The 15,597-nt window shown below is 44.6% G+C and overlaps 4 protein-coding genes and 1 long non-coding RNA gene across 5 annotated transcripts in view; all 5 read left to right on the forward strand.

The window, feature by feature from the left end:
* Positions 1-8,927, forward strand: part of LOC131888971 (heterogeneous nuclear ribonucleoprotein H-like) — a 10,700-nt gene extending 1,773 nt beyond the window's left edge. The window contains exon 2 of the mRNA XM_059237942.1: positions 7,365-8,927. Coding sequence (XP_059093925.1) covers positions 7,537-8,679 — 1,143 coding nt within the window. The 5' untranslated portion in view covers positions 7,365-7,536 and the 3' untranslated portion in view covers positions 8,680-8,927. The remainder of the gene's footprint in view (positions 1-7,364) is intronic.
* On the forward strand, positions 1,056-3,122 carry LOC131888970 (probable ATP-dependent RNA helicase DDX52). The gene has a single exon (XM_059237941.1). The coding sequence runs from the start codon at positions 1,138-1,140 to the stop codon at positions 3,040-3,042; it is 1,905 nt and encodes a 634-aa protein (XP_059093924.1). The 5' UTR covers positions 1,056-1,137; the 3' UTR covers positions 3,043-3,122.
* On the forward strand, positions 3,071-3,990 carry LOC131888973 (uncharacterized). The gene is made up of 3 exons (XM_059237946.1): positions 3,071-3,309; positions 3,383-3,657; positions 3,767-3,990. The coding sequence occupies exons 1-3, from the start codon at positions 3,140-3,142 to the stop codon at positions 3,988-3,990; spliced, it is 669 nt and encodes a 222-aa protein (XP_059093929.1). The 5' UTR covers positions 3,071-3,139.
* On the forward strand, positions 3,980-5,045 carry LOC131888972 (cytosolic Fe-S cluster assembly factor NUBP1 homolog). The gene has a single exon (XM_059237945.1). It carries the CDS (start codon positions 3,980-3,982, stop codon positions 4,949-4,951), a length of 972 nt encoding a protein of 323 aa, XP_059093928.1. The 3' UTR covers positions 4,952-5,045.
* Positions 8,928-10,030: 1,103 nt separating the features above from the next.
* On the forward strand, positions 10,031-11,504 carry LOC131888974 (uncharacterized). The gene is made up of 3 exons (XR_009374165.1): positions 10,031-10,409; positions 10,695-10,829; positions 10,985-11,504. It is a non-coding gene; the product is annotated as an uncharacterized LOC131888974 (long non-coding RNA).
* Positions 11,505-15,597: the final 4,093 nt, after the last annotated feature.

Here is a 15,597-nt window from a genome sequence, read left to right on the forward strand (position 1 = left end):
GGGAACTCAGGAGATATAGCCAATGTTATATTGTAAACCTTACTTACCATTCAAATTTTCGGCCTTCTCTTGGTCATCTACACAAGCTTTTGACACCATAAATTCGAAACGAACCACTTTAAATGTAAATGATATAGAAGCAGCTGCCTTTAACTGAAGAGCTCTACGTTTCTTATCTTATTACTTTAATTCGAAAAGAGGCTCAGAGTGGCTATGACCAAGAGCAGGCTGATTTGGAGGGAAGTTCGTTCACAGTCCATATTTTAGAAGTTCGTGACTGATGCTACACAATTAGTTTCCGGAAGGAATGGTTAGAATTCCGGTTGTCTGATAGAGGTCCTAGACCAAATCTCTTCTTGGGTTGCTAAGAGTGATATAGCATTGAATAGAATGATATTTCGCTTAATGACCTGCGGGTCAACGTCATTAAACTGCGATCGTAAAGTTCTCGCGCCATTGAAGTATAGCGGCATTTTATAAGTTTCTCCTCTTGAACGTCTGGGAATTCCCAGTAGGGAGAAGACCCGGCCGAAACTATCAGATAAATGTGACCTTTATCAGCCATGTGAGTTAAAGGATATTCAAGGAAAAATGTAATGCTGCTGCACCTTGATTTTGGTCATTTTGTGGAGGGAGAACTTAAGCAAATATCAAAGCCAACTCACCCTGTGATCCAATTACATTTTCAACTTTCGAGTGAAGTTGCGTTACAAAACTCCAAAAGATATCATTTGTTGGTAATAAACAAATTCAAATTTAAAAACAACAAAATGCTTCGATTATTTTTGTGACATTGGGCGAATTCAATGGGACTATCTATTAAATTTCAAAGGCATAATATTTGGTTCTTCACGAACAAAAAAAAGGCTAAAAGGCTAGAGTTCTGGGCTATGCTCTGAGCTCTGCACGGCAGTTTGTCTGCACCTAGTAGCGGGCTCTTTAAGAATTTAACTCCCATTCCTATTACCTAAGAACCATCCAGACTAATTCTTTTGAACACATGATGGAGCGTTAAGCCTAGGAGCTCGTCACCCTGTCAAAAATTTGTTAATCTTTAGAATTGGCCAACAAATCAGCAGGCCACGTGATTCCTGATGGAAGCAATGTTTTGACAATCCGCCAGGCCCATTGGCACGTATGCATGCTTGCATGCAACCAGGCTTCCGATCTCGACCTTCTCAAGTCAAAAGTGCCCGTGAGCCCCGTCCACGACCTGACCAGCCAATCCGCTCGCCACCAATATTCTCGAACGCCAACATGGATTCCACCTTCCGGCAATTGACCCGTGGCATTCATTTTAACACGCGACGGTTTAAGCCCGAATCCATTCAGTTGGGTCTGAAAAAGCCGTCTGCGCCCGTTGATCCCAGCGTCATCCGGCCGGCGGCCAATTTAGACCGTTGGCCTACGCCTCAAGCTAGTAGCGAGTCGGATCCTGACGACGGGGATTCCGACTCCGAATCGCCGGCCACGGCCCGCCCACCGGCCACCCTCACGTTATTAGGTCCCATCAAGGCCTCCAATTCTGCCACCGTCCGCCCCAAATCGGGGGGTCGCTTAAAAGGCGTGGCCAAACGGGCAATATTGCGACGGGAGCAAGTCAATCATTTTCGCAATGTTCACCGGATTCACGCCTCGGGCCCGGATCTACCCGAGCCCATTGATCAATGGGATCGTCTCCATTCAGATTACGGTTTCCATCCCGCTCTGATGGCCGCCATTCAATCCACCTATATCACGCCCACACCCATTCAAATGCAAGTCATTCCAGCTATGCTGGAACGCCGTGAGGTTTTGGCTTGCGCACCCACGGGTTCCGGGAAAACGGCGGCTTTTCTGATCCCCTTGGTTCATCTGTTGGGTCAAGCCAGTTCGGATGGCTTTCGAGCCGTGATCATCGCGCCCACCCGCGAATTAGCCCTACAAATTCATCGAGAAGCCGTGCGACTGGGCCAGCCTTTGGGATTGCGAGCCCTGGTTTTGGACCCCACGAACAAGACCACGCAGAAGTTCAAACCCGAAAGCGGCAATCGCTTCGATCTGATCGTGTCCACTCCTAATCGTCTGGTCCATTTGATCCAAGATGAGGCCATTGTGCTCGATCAGTTGGAGTGGCTCATTGTAGACGAGTCGGACAAACTGTTTGAATCCGGTGTGAAGGGCTTCCGTGATCAATTGGCCACCATTTACCGGGCGTGTGAGCAGGCAGCCATCAAGCGCGCCATGTTCAGCGCCACCTTGGCCGTGGATGTGGAGAAATGGTGCCAGCTCAATCTGGACAACGTGCTGACCATCACGATTGGCGCCCGCAATTCCGCCACCAGCACCATCCAGCAAAAGCTCGTGTACACGGGCACGGAAAAAGGCAAGCTTTTAGCCTTTCGTCAACTGATTCAAGATGGGATCAAACCCCCCGTGTTGGTGTTTGTTCAAACCAAGGATCGAGCCAAGGAACTTCACGCTGAGTTGGCCCAAGAGAACGTCCACGTGGACGTGATCCACTCGGATCGATCTCAGTTACAACGCGATCAGGCTATCACCTACTTCCGATCCGGTCAGGTGTGGATTTTAATTTGCACTGAACTTATGGGCCGTGGGATCGACTTCAAAGGTGTCAATCTGGTTATCAACTACGACTTTCCACCCTCCACGTTCAGCTATATTCATCGAATCGGTCGCACGGGTCGGGCGGGTCGGGCGGGACAAGCCATCACTTTCTTCACGGATCAGGACAAGACGTTGCTGCGTAGCATCGCCACCATTATCAAGGAGTCCGGCGGGGAAGTGCCCGATTATATGCTCAAGATCAAAAAGGCCAGTCGACAAGAGAAACGTAAACTGGCCAAGCACGCCGTGGAACGGGAATCAATCAAACGCGAGTCCAAATTCGATCGAAGTCAACGCATCAAGAAGGAAGCCATGATTGAGGCCAGCAAGCGACGGAAACGGAAAAGTAACGAGCCCGTTACCAATCCAAAGAAGCGAACGAAAAAGAATGACAAGAAAGAAAAGCCTTCTAAAAAAAAGAAGAGCGATCAATAAATGCCAGCAAACTCATTAGAAAAGAAAAAAAACATCTCAGCGGCAGGCTTAATAACCCGTTTCCCCTATGTTTTTTTCAGGATACCCATGATGCAGGATGAGTACGCGACGCGGTGAAAACAATCGAAATCGTCCCCAAAAGCATCAGAATAATTTCGCCTGGAAGTTCGACAAGTTCAAGACTGATCCCAAGACCAAAGTCGTGGCCGATATCGTGGTGCAAAATTGCTGTGCCAAGTGTACTGGGGTCATCGAGTGGAAGATCAAGTAAATGCCTTATTTTCGCGCGACAACTTGAATTCTTCGATGACATAATCGCTGAATGTTTGTTTCATTGCAGATACGGCAAGTACAAGCCTCTGACTCAACCTGGGAAGTGCACGAACTGCAGCGAGAAGCGCGTGAAATCCGCATATCAAGTCCTCTGCATACCTTGTGTCAACCTTTTGGAAGTGTGTGCCAAGTGCAGACAGAAGGAGGACATTGTCAACACCAGAGAGCATCAACTACTTTTGGACACGGAGCTCTTCCACAACGAGATCAAAAAAGAGCTTCTCACTCTCCCCGAAAGGAAACGGAGATCCTTCTTGCGGTTGGTGGAAAGAAGTGAAAACGGTAATGAATGAAAGTTGTTGTTTTTTTTGTTGTTGCTGTTGTTGGCCATTGATCGGTTGACATTGAATCATGCTGAATTGTTCTTCTGTGTTTTGGTTGCCTTCTGCAGATCTCTACAAGGCCATCAAGGAGCAAGAAAGAGCCGAGCGAGAGGGCTTGCCTGGTGCCGATAGGGAGTTGCCGACCTTGATCGAAATCCGAAGAGACATCAAGGAAAAAGCCAGGGTAGCGAAAGAGAAGTTTGGCCGTGCTCAAGGCTCCGACGATCTTGATTTAGACGACTTGGATTTGAACGGCGACGGCGACGACGACTTGAGTGAGGATGAGTTCTAATTTAGTGGCCCCTGAGCCTGAGCATTGTCCGGGAACGGAAAGTGATAAAGCTGGCAAATCTGCTGCGTGTGAAGGATGTCCCAATCAGAAAATTTGCGCCTCAGCCCAACCCAAGGGTCCGGATCCGGACGTGTCACTGATTGCCGAAAAACTATCGAATGTGAAGAAGAAAATCCTCGTTCTCTCGGGCAAAGGGGGCGTGGGTAAATCCACCGTCTCGAGTATGATTGCCCGTTGTCTAGCCATAGACGAGAATGTTAATGTGGGCGTACTAGACATTGATATCTGTGGTCCGTCTTTGCCCCGGATTTTCGGGGTTGAGGGCGAACAAATCCATCAATCCGGATCCGGATGGAGCCCTGTCTATGTCGAAGACAACCTTTGTCTGATGTCCCCTGGGTTCCTATTACCCAGTCTGGATTCAGCCGTGATCTGGAGAGGTCCCAAGAAGAACGGGTTGATTAAACAATTGCTCCGTGACGTGGATTGGGATGCCCTGGACTTCTTGATCATTGACACTCCCCCGGGGACGAGTGATGAGCATTTGTCCATTGTCCAATATCTATCCGAAGCCGGTCTAGATGGCGCCGTGATCGTGACCACGCCTCAAGAGGTGGCGCTTTTGGATGTCCGCAAAGAGATCAGTTTCTGTCAAAAGGTGAATTTGCCAATCTTGGGCATCATCGAGAACATGAGCATGTTCGTTTGCCCGAAATGCGGCCATGAATCCGTGATCTTCCCTGCCACCACGGGTGGGGCGACCAAATTGAGCGCCGATTTGAAAATTCCGCTGTTGGGCCAAGTACCATTGGACCCCAAGATTGGCCAAGCTTGCGATGAAGGCCAGAGCATATTCGAGGACGAGCAACTCAAGGGATCCTCGCTTATTCAAGCCTATGAGAAGATTGTCAACGGTTTGCGGGGCAATCCAAAAATCGAGGAGCCATTGGTGGACAAATAATTCGGCGGCCATTACAACCAATGCCTTCGTTCATGTATTTTAGAGCCAGAATATAAAAACTGTCATGATTGGATTAAACGACTAGTCCGAGTGATATACAGAATATGTGCTTGCTTGCAGGACAGGAATATGATTTGTAATTCCGGGCATCACATCATCCAATTTTTCTGATAGGTAGTGTCTTAAGTGTCTGAAATTGGTATTAATTAAAATGCTATTATCGTAGCAGGCAAAAACAAAAGTTGGAAAGTGATGGCATTTCACGATCAAGATGCAATCGCAGTGAGCGTCAAAATCGATTATAAACTGCGTCTACTTAGTCAGAGAGACCTTTAGGTACCCTTGACTTAGTCCAGACACGAACTTTTAAAAATGTGACTGCGAACAAGCTTCCTTCTTACTCTTGGTCATAACGACTCTGAGCCACTTTTCGAAATAAAGTAATAAAATAAGAAACGTAGAAACCTTCAAATAAGGGCAGGCCAATTTCATATGATTTGATTGTGAAGTGGTTCGTTTCAAAGTTATATTCTTAAAAGCTTATGTAGCTGACCAAGAGCAGGCCGAAAATTCGAATTTTATGAAGTGTTTGCGACACAAATTTCGTCATGTCTCCAGAGTTCCCTAAGTAAAGGTTTGGGTTCAAATTTGACCAAGTTCATCTATTCATCCAACAAGATCTTGTGGTCGTATAAAGTGCTAATTTGGAAAAAAAAAAAAAGATGAGAATTTTTTGCTTTCGTTCGCAGTCCACATTTCTAGAAGTTTGTGGTGCAGATCAAACACTGACACGGATTGCTAGAATTTAAGTCAATTTATACGGTTTCAAAATAAACAAATCTGCATGCTCTGAGTCGGAGCAAATCTGAACCTTTCTTCAGAAATAATCAGGATACAGTGAAATCCGGATAAAATCCCAAAAATGAAATAAAAACGTAGTTATATCCGGATTGTTGTTACAACCGAACTGTGCTTGTTCTGGTGGATTATGATACAGTAGTAACGACTGATAACTCTAATGAGCAGTATAAAGAATTGTAATCCTCAAATATCCTGCATTCTATTATTGATCTCAGAAATACGCATTGTTTGCTGTTTGCTCTGATTGGCTTGAAAAATGCACCCATTTTTTTTGAAAGTCTGACGCTTCAAAACGTCTTCTTGTTTAACCCTCCAAAGGAAATTCAACATTTCAAATTCTTCTTTGACTGTTGACGAGAAAAACAGAGGTTGGTAGAAAAAATCCAATAGATTGTCCCAAGAAAGGTTAGAGTATCCGGATATTGCACCATGGATTAATTCTTATAGCCCCCGTGAGTGATAAAGCAAGAAATCCGTTTCAGTAAAAATGGTGCACGGAATTATTCTTATAACCCAAGTTTTGTTTTTATTAGAAGATTTCACTTTATTAATAAAAAATGAAGACTGTGCTGATAAAGGGTCAATAAATATAATAACATTTTTTGCCGAGTGTCTCGCTTAAAAGTTTGATCGTCAAAAGATGCTTTAGCTAAACCAAAATGGGGCCGAAAACTCGGAACTACACAGCCCTGGAGTTCGCTCAACCAGATTTAAGGCCCACAAGTGGGCCAGTCATTTCATGGGCCAGATCTTTAGCCTGAATTAGGGTCTCTAGCAAATGTTCATATCCGATTCCGTCCATCTTTCCATGTGGCCATGACTAACCATTTCGGCCCTCACCATGCTATGTGAATGCCCTTTATCGCCTTAGGGCCACGGCCCCATGTTGGATAAGAGCGGATAAAGCTCATACTGGTCTTTTTGAAGGGCCATCCATTTTGGTCACCTTATGGCGATTCCGGAATCACCGCGTGGACTTTTGATTACTTCTAGCAACAGCTGCCTGCCCTACCACAACAGTAACAACAGCAACCATTGGGAGCCCAACAACAACGCCGGGTTGGGCTGGCACTGGCTGGGCTTGTGGGTGCGTGGCGGGCAGTCTCTGCCGCTCTCGCTTTCCCGGCCGTTCTCAGGCATGAACCCAGGGACGTAGGCACCCGCGTGAGGGATGAGTGTGAGCAGCCACCAGTTAGCGGCCCCCCATTTCTGCCGTGTCGAGGCTTGCCTTGTCGGGTGGTGAGTGCGTCAATCCGCCTCAAGTCCCCCCCCCCTGATCTCTGCTGCCCTCTGCCTCCAGTATCCGTGTCCATTGACTGAGAATCTGACCATCCATCTCTTGAGGCTCATCGTCCTCATCCTCGTCCTCGAAGTGGTTCATCCGGAAGGTTGAGGTGGCAAGCTTGTCAGCCCGGCTTGGAGAAATCCAGCTTGCTTCGGTTCTTTTGGTTCTTCTTGGGGCTTGTGTCGTGAGGTGTTGGTCGATTCGTGTCTGCTCTCTCCGACCGACGGACAGAGGCACAACTCGGCAAGCGGACAAGAAGACTCGAAGGTTTGATTTCGCCGGGCTCGCCAGGGGAATCCAGGGCCACACACGAGGCGCGGGTTGATCCGAATCCTGAACACGCCTTGCAAGTCACGGACCGATTCGCCGGATTGGGATTGAGTCTACCGCACGCCTGAGCGGTCCTTCCAAGCTCCTCACTCCCTCATTCCCTCACAGCATGAGCGTGTCCGATCACGTGGCCCGTTTGGAGGGTCTGCCCTTCAAGGTCAGCAAGGCCGAGTTGCTCGAGTTCTTCGCCGACTGCGAAGTGGCCAAAGGCGAGGACGGCATTCATTTGGTTCTCAACCATGAAGGTCGGGCCTCGGGATTGGGCTTCGTCGAGTTCGCCTCGGCTGCCGGCCTCGAGGAGGGCCTCAAGTTGAGCAACAAGAACATCGCTTCATACGGCCGTTATGCCAAGATCTCGGAATGCCCCACCAAAGAGCTCCAATGGTATTTGAATCGCATGGAAGCTGGCACGGAGAGCAAGAAGTTCCGCGTCCGCATGCGTGGACTCCCTTACCGCGTCACCGAGTACGATGTGGCCCAATGGTTTGCACCCGAGGCGGCCTGCTCGGACGTGGAGATCCACCTGAACAGCGATGGGCGTTCCAGCGGCATCGCCACGGCTTTCTTCGACAGTCGCGAGGAGGCGGAGAATGCGCTCAAAAAGCACAATGCCGACATGAACCACCGGTACATCGCGCTCAGCCTCGAATCCGAAGACCCCATGTCCCGGCATGGGTTCTTCATCCGCATGGGGGGCATTCCTTTCCGAGCTTCCGACGAGGAGCTCAAGGAGTTCTTCCTGCCGGCCAAATGCGTCAGTGTGCGCATCATTTTCAACAATGAAGGCCGACCGTCCGGCAATGCCATCGCCGAGTTTGAGAGCGAGGCCGACGCACTCCAGGCCATGGAGAAGGACCGAGAGACCCTGGGTAAACGCTTCGTTATTCTGACACGCGTCGATGCCTCGGGCTACAACTTGAATGAGGACGGTGGCGGTGACACCAATGGCGAGCGACGAGGGCGGAGCGGCGGGGGCACCGGAGGCCGTGGCTTTGACACCGATAGCGAAGGCCGCGGAGGTTTCTCGGTACGCATGAGTGGCTTGCCGTTCCGCGTCACTGTGGAGGAGATCAAGGAGTGGTTCAGTCCTGAGGCCACTTGCTCTCACGCCCGGCTGTTGCTTAACCGCGATGGACGCCCATCGGGTGAGGCTGTGGCCGAATTCGCCACGCAAGAAGAAGCTGAACAAGCCCTCACAAAGAACCGACAAAACTTGGGTACGCGTTACGTGATCTTGAAGGCTCAGTACTGAAATTGAGACCTTGCTTGGTTGACGACTCGGGCCTCTTTAACTCGGGTCACACCATAGACACGCCATCATCGCCATCACAACCACATCTATCTACAAGTTTACGATTGATTTCTATCTTTATGTAAAAAAAATGATATTGATTTCACACCTCGAGCTTTTTTCCCCTCTGAAGGCCAATGACGACATGCCAAATGTCTTCCGTTCATGAAAGATCTGCGAAAATACATAAAGTTCTGGGCCAAATTTAATCCCGCCGCCTGCCAATTATTCAATAGGTCCATCTCGGGAGATTCGAGAAAGTTGGGGGCTAGATTGGCCAAGATCAACGGAGGTTAGAAGATTTCAAATATACTGGACCAATTCCCTAGTTGGCATCGGGTTAGTGCACTGTGGCACTCTCTTGCCTTGGCCAAGGATACAACTATTAGCTGGCCATGAGAGCCAAATATCGTTTTCTTCTGCGAATAATTTCTTTTCATTTGATTGTCCTAATCGAGGCAGTGGGAAAACTTGTCCAAGTCTACACTCTATTTCGTTGAGGCATCTATCTCCTGTGTATGAGACATAGCTTTGTAATTGCAGATTCTGAAATTGGATCCATGTCCGACTGAAATTGTTGCTCCAAAATATCAACACGGTTTCTCTTGGTTAACAAAAAGTAATCAATAACGATGGTGCATTGTTTTTCGCTTTCCAATGAGTAATTCGTGGTCATCTCCCTGGACTTGGCGGGATCAATAAACCAGAGATACTCAGGTTTTATTTGAGCTCATGCCTCACTGTATCCCAAACGGATCCGTCAATTATCTATCCCCTGGTCTCAACCCTACCGAATCGCTAGCATCTTCATCTGGTGAAGAGGGAAAGTGCAGACCGCTGAATTCAATTTCCCCGAGATCTCCGTAATTTAGTCCCTTAGATGCGGAAGAACTTACCGCGAATACAGAGCTCAGACATCCACCCAGGTATTGAAATTGAAAACCATCCCATAAACGAGCTAAAACGCGGACTCTTTAAAAGCATAGCTGGGCGTAGCTGGTGTAAACAATAGTTCACAAAGTTAGATAACCTTGTGACTGGTTTATTTTAAAGAAAAAAAACAATAAATAGCCGTTCAAAAACTATTTTTTTCATTCAATCTTCAATATTTTATTTGAAGAAAAAAAAATCAAGGCTCAAATATCACGTACACCTACATGTCTTACTGAATTGAATGGTAAAATCTTCACAATAATTCAAGTAACTCAAAAAGCGCATTAACATCAAATGAATCCGAAATTGTAATTGGCGCAAATCACTCTTCCCATCTTTTTGCCAATGAAAGACAACACCACGTTTCTACTGCAAGTCTTCGAATTGCTTGTTTGAGTGATCTTATCGTGACATTGACTGAGCCCACCTTTGTTTGAATGTTGCCTCCAGGTGTGGTTGGTGGCTGGATCCATGGCATAGTCGAAAAAATACAGTTTGAATGGCCAACTCACCGACCAAGGGCCGAGTTAAAACTAGTGCATGGCGAAGGAAGGTACCGTAAGAAGAAACCATCGAAAGTGGTTACTTGATCAGGCGACTTTGTCACTTCCACTAAGCTCTGAACGTTTCCAGATGCAGAGAGAGAGGAAAAGTAGTCCAATCTGAACGTCCCGAGATCAATACATGTCGACAATAATCATTCTTTTGGCTCGGCATAGCTGATCATTTTGAAGAATGAAGCAAACATTGCCTTGGTGGTGAGTGACAATGAATGGTTGATTTATCATCCGTCGACCACAATTGAACCGTTTGGGATGATGCTTATTTACTGAGTGACCTTGGCTCGCTGATGCAATGAGGCGAAAACGCACACATTTTAAACTCTTTCGAATTCATTCAGAGGGTTGGGCTTGGTTTTGCAACCAAATGTCATCGCATGACACCAAACACGTGCCTTGATATTTGCGGAGCAACGATTGAAGAAATATACTGTACAATCAAACTTGAACCACACACTAACTTCCTATCACCTTACGGAATAGATCGCGTTCAAGTCCAAAACTCTGGTTGGTGAAGAAAACCGACGTGATTGGATGCAATCGATTTGACCTGAAACGAGAGGCTCGTCAAATTCCCACACGGAAAATCATTCAATCCTAAAATTGCTCTGTCATTATGTAAGTATCAATTGAGAAGACGTTTTGCAATTCTTTTACGCGACGGAGACCATCCCGGAGTACGTCAAGCAACCTTGCAACTTTCATGTTGAACATAACATAACTATTTTCCATTTTCTTCTCGTTTCTTGTGATTTTGTACATTGCTATTCAAGGATCTCATAGAGGACCCTTGACCTTTTCTGAGCACTCCCAGAGATGTTAACAAATGGAGCGTCAATTGTCTGTCATACCTACAAAACCCCATTTTTGTGGATTCAATATGCTGCCGCTGGGGATGGCATACATTGCAGGTTTATAATTTGATTGGATTGGAATGTACTTATAAGTACAAGTACTTTTTTTAATAAAAAGGTCAGTGGGTTCCTTGGTACATGGAACATACATCAGGCTTGAATTGGTGACTAGAGCGATTTGGCGTAATTGATACACTCTAAACTTAACACCTGGCCAAATTCTAAAATAGCTTGTTTACTAACCATTCTTAGTGGTTAAGTACTTCACTCATCGCACTCTTGGCCAAATTCGTTTGACAAGGTGATCGCAAAGATAAGACAAATGCACAATAGAAAAAATTATTCCTTTTCCAATGCTACTCGATATCAATCAAATGAAATAGAAAACTGGTAAAGGCTCAAGGGTACTGAATTGAGCTTAAAACAGAACTTTTTCCCCTTTGTGAGGGTGCGTGTTTATTCTGTATCAATACATTAGGTTAAAAGAATCGTCCATTCAATTGAGCCCTTTTATAATGCGAGTTGGATGGACTTGATAACTTACTGTATTTATGACTAGTGGGGTTTATATACCTGACTAGAATACAAATACATTGGATGAGCATGGACCATGCTCAATCCATAACAAAGTCTTAGATATATTCTACATATTGTGCGTAGAACAAAAAAAAATAGTTTTTTTTGTTTAAGAACTGTAAACTGGATTAAGAAAGTCTTAACACAGTTTTGCCTGACTTAGGGAGGTTTTAAACTAGGATGGAAAACCAAGATTGAATCCGGTTTGAGGATTGAAGTAGGACTAGTGATGAGGCGAGTTAGGCAAAAGACTTGATTACAACAGAGAACTCCAGGCTTTCACTGTACTCAAGTCGAACAAAAAGGCCCAAACACCAAAACTCGCCCCAGCACTAGTCCCACTTCAATCCTCAAACCGAATTCAATCTCGGTTTTTCATCCTAGTGTAAAGCCGCCCTTAGTTTGCTTAATTTTGAAAAAAACAAACTCAAGTGGTGGACAATTAGATATATCATTGAATATTTTGCCTTTTTAGGAGTTCATACTATTAATTGCTTGGACATAGTATTTTTTCCGGGCGTTCTCGTTGTGAGGGATGTGAACCATGGTTCATATACCCGGTGCGTCAGAAAGAACAACACTGGTAACTCTTTTTGTTCTACATCCGGAAATAAATGAGTTAGCGAGACAAAACAGAAAATAATGGGCAGATGTGGGCTAGTAAATGATAAAAAATGAAATTACAAAACCTGATTTTAACCATGGCAAATGCCAAATCACGAAGCCTTTCTGTCCTCCTCTGAGTGGACCTGCCCGCATCTGAGGTTTTTAAGGTCACTGGGATAAGCTGGAGTGCATTTTTGGCATGAAAAGGCATATGAAAGGTGATTGTTGATTTAAATAATGGGTTGTTGTGGACTTTTATAGACTTTTTGATTAGCACGAGGAGTGAAAGACGTCTAGAAGAAAATCCAAAATGACTTTTACGGGTGGTGGAGGGTCAGTTTCCCGTTGAACAAATCATCAAATTCGTCAGCTGGTCAAGTTTTAGGAAGAGGGAAAGCCTCCAATTGATGAATAAATGTGAAGCACTCACATTGTTTGCTCTAAGGTTATCCTATTCACATTTAAAGGCTTGGATATTGGCACAATCATCCTTCATTCAGACTAAAAGACATCAAGCTGAAAACCAGTTTACAACCCTTAGAATGTCAAGAAAATATGTTTTAGGGCCCAGAAACGAGCGGGAATAAAGCTGGCTCAATATATGTGTTTAGGATTGTATCCAAACGACTTTATCTGGGATCCTAAAACCAGCCAAGGAGTCGTCCAACCCTGTCTGGTATGACCAAGAATTCCGTCTCTCTACGGCCAATTACGTTGATATGATGGCAAGTAGAATTGCAAATTATAAGCTAGAAGTGGGCAGAACCAAGGTGGAGTGTTTCTATTCAAATAAGACGGGACCCCGGTCCTCACAACTAACAAAACAAAGGCCTATTCTAAGGCCGTGCAAAACCCATTTTTGATCAAGGACCAAAAGTCTAATATTACTCTTTATCAGGCAGTGTTACATGACTCACTTTCGCCGCGAATTACATCCAAAGCCTGCAAAGCAAAATTCTGCTCGAAAAAAAGCCATGACGGTCAAACTCACCCACACCTATAAAGGCTTTAACTCCTTATTTAGCCTCAACAATTGCTCGGTGTCCCGTCATCATCTGAAGACTTAAATGAACGCCAAAAGCAGGGCTGATTTATAGCTTAAGGTGACTAATTTCCCAAGAGCTTGCAAATGAAATTTCGACTAAATCGGTTCATTATGGACTGCGATATGACCCTTTCAAACTTTTTGGTCCTAAAGTCTTGTTCTTTCTGACGCACCCGGTATGTATATTTCAATTATACTTTACTTGACCATATAAGGTCAAGACTGACGATATAAGCGTTAAAATAACTATCTTGAGTCACTAATTGGCAGACCTATAATCTCTAAATACGGCCTAACCATGGTAATGGTTGAAACCCTACCAACCCTTTAACTAGATTTGCCTGCCAGCCATATTTTGCCAATGAATCTCGATCCTATTGAAAACTCTGAGAGAGAAACTCGTGATCAGCCTTTGGCAAACTCTTGAAACTGATTGGATAACGAGATGGAACAAGGAAAGACAAGATGTAGTTAAGCAATCATCCGACAATTACTTTTGCATTTTAGCTTGTCGAATCAACGTTATCCATAGTCGTATGCTACATCATGACTCATGAGCTATATCCAATGACCCTGTTGCAACCATCGGTTCGGTCTCCTTGTGGCCTAGTTTTAGCTGGCCACAGCTGCCAGCACATGATTAAGGAATAAATGATGATAAATCAAATATTCTCCTGCTCTACAATGATGGGAAGGGGCAAACAAAAGGACCCTTGAAGGAGTTCGAAAATAGTGTTGCTGAAATTTCTTGCAATAATGGTGCTTGCTCTGGTCTTAATTAAAATAGGAATTGTGGGATGAATCAAAATCCTGCCCTAGGTTGAATTTCATGGGTAAGTCTGAAAACGACAATGGTGGAAAATCTGAAAATTGTTGACAGTACACAAGTCCTAGGCAGAAAAACATTAAATCAAAAATACTTAATGTTTTATTTCTATGAGTATTGACATATATTGAGAGCGAGGTGCCCATATCAAGGACAATAAAACTCCCACTAACCTTTTACGATCGTCCTACTTTTACTAACCCATGTTGAGTAGATGTCATTTTGATTTTTTGTATCAAAAACTAGTATTGTACCCAAAAACAAAGCAAAATATGCAAAGGATAAAAGTTCAATTTTAAGTTGAATCTCTTTTGAAAACTGTGATAATCTTTTGATAAATGGACAAATCAATATTGACCTTGATGGTTTTTTCCACTCACTCTACATCAGTGTGACTTGAAGGACCTCAAATGAATTTCAGTCATGGAACATTTTTCTACAGCTTATAGTCAAGGAGGGAGTCATATTGTGCTTTTGAAATTTACACCCTGCAAGAGATATGCAGGGTGTGCCAAAACGTAGCTTTATAGGTCAAGGATGGCGGAATGCATGGATGTACGTAGAAGCTCTCGACGAAAACATTATTTCCAATTCTAGCTAAGTCAATAAGCTTATTTTATAAACAACTTTGAGTGTGGCAATCTGAAGCCTAGATAAAAATTTTCCGAACGGTTGAATTTCGATTGAGTTTTGTAGAACTTGAGGGCATTTTAAGACCCACTGCAGTCATTGTTAGGAGGCACGAACTCCTCGTCAATTTTCATTCAACTGACTAGGGTACGAAGATAATACCAAATTTCGATTGACTGTTACTCGTCAACCAAAGTCCCAATCGTGCTGAAATTTCTCATGAAATCAGTGGCTGAACTGTGATCCGATTTGATACAATGGGTAGTTGAACGCCCCAACAGAGATCTCCATGCATTTCGTCCTTCTTGGATTGGTATATATTTCTGATCTATGGGGCCATATCTTTGTCCATCCTTCTGGAACTGATCCTGACCAGAAGGAAAGTCCACCATTTGCAATCCCTTTGAAAATGATTAGCAGCTCACTCACACACATTGTCACAGGTGTATAGCTCACTTTACTTCATTTTTGATGCCTCAAGAGCAACTCACAACACAATGGAACACTCAACGCATTGGAAAATGAAGGCAATATGTATACATAGAAGAAGTGTGTTTGTTGATCTGCAAACAGAACTGAAAAGCCAAAATGGAGTGTTAAAGCTGTTTGAGGTCAGTTTGCTTCAAGCATCTAATTTGAATGGAAATAGTTTTTGATGGAAATCTTCTTTTTAAAAATCAAGTGAAACTGTTCTTCTTCTTCGTAGGATAGCTTAAGCTCTCTTCTGTCCATGGTCTTGCAAAATAGGAATGTTCAACCTTTTTTGGCAACGTTAATTACTTCATGTTAATTGTAAAGCTCAGGTTGGTACTTTAACGAGAAGATATATGTTTCATGTATAGACGTAAG

The sequence above is a fragment of the Tigriopus californicus genome, chromosome 10 (genome assembly GCF_007210705.1).
Source record: "Tigriopus californicus strain San Diego chromosome 10, Tcal_SD_v2.1, whole genome shotgun sequence".
In the NCBI taxonomy this organism is placed as follows: Eukaryota; Metazoa; Arthropoda; class Copepoda; order Harpacticoida; family Harpacticidae; genus Tigriopus; species Tigriopus californicus.

What these genes read in the sequence shown, in the direction of transcription:
- LOC131888972 (XM_059237945.1), top strand. Translation starts at nt 3,980, where the DNA reads ATGAGTTCTAATTTAGTGGCCCCTGAGCCTGAGCATTGTCCGGGAACG.
- LOC131888973 (XM_059237946.1), top strand. Translation starts at nt 3,140, where the DNA reads ATGAGTACGCGACGCGGTGAAAACAATCGAAATCGTCCCCAAAAGCAT. An exon ending in GTCATCGAGTGGAAGATCAA is followed by an intron (nt 3,310 to 3,382) that starts GTAAATGCCTTA and finishes GTTTCATTGCAG; the next exon opens with ATACGGCAAGTACAAGCCTC. An exon ending in GGTGGAAAGAAGTGAAAACG is followed by an intron (nt 3,658 to 3,766) that starts GTAATGAATGAA and finishes TGCCTTCTGCAG; the next exon opens with ATCTCTACAAGGCCATCAAG.
- LOC131888970 (XM_059237941.1), top strand. Translation starts at nt 1,138, where the DNA reads ATGCATGCTTGCATGCAACCAGGCTTCCGATCTCGACCTTCTCAAGTC.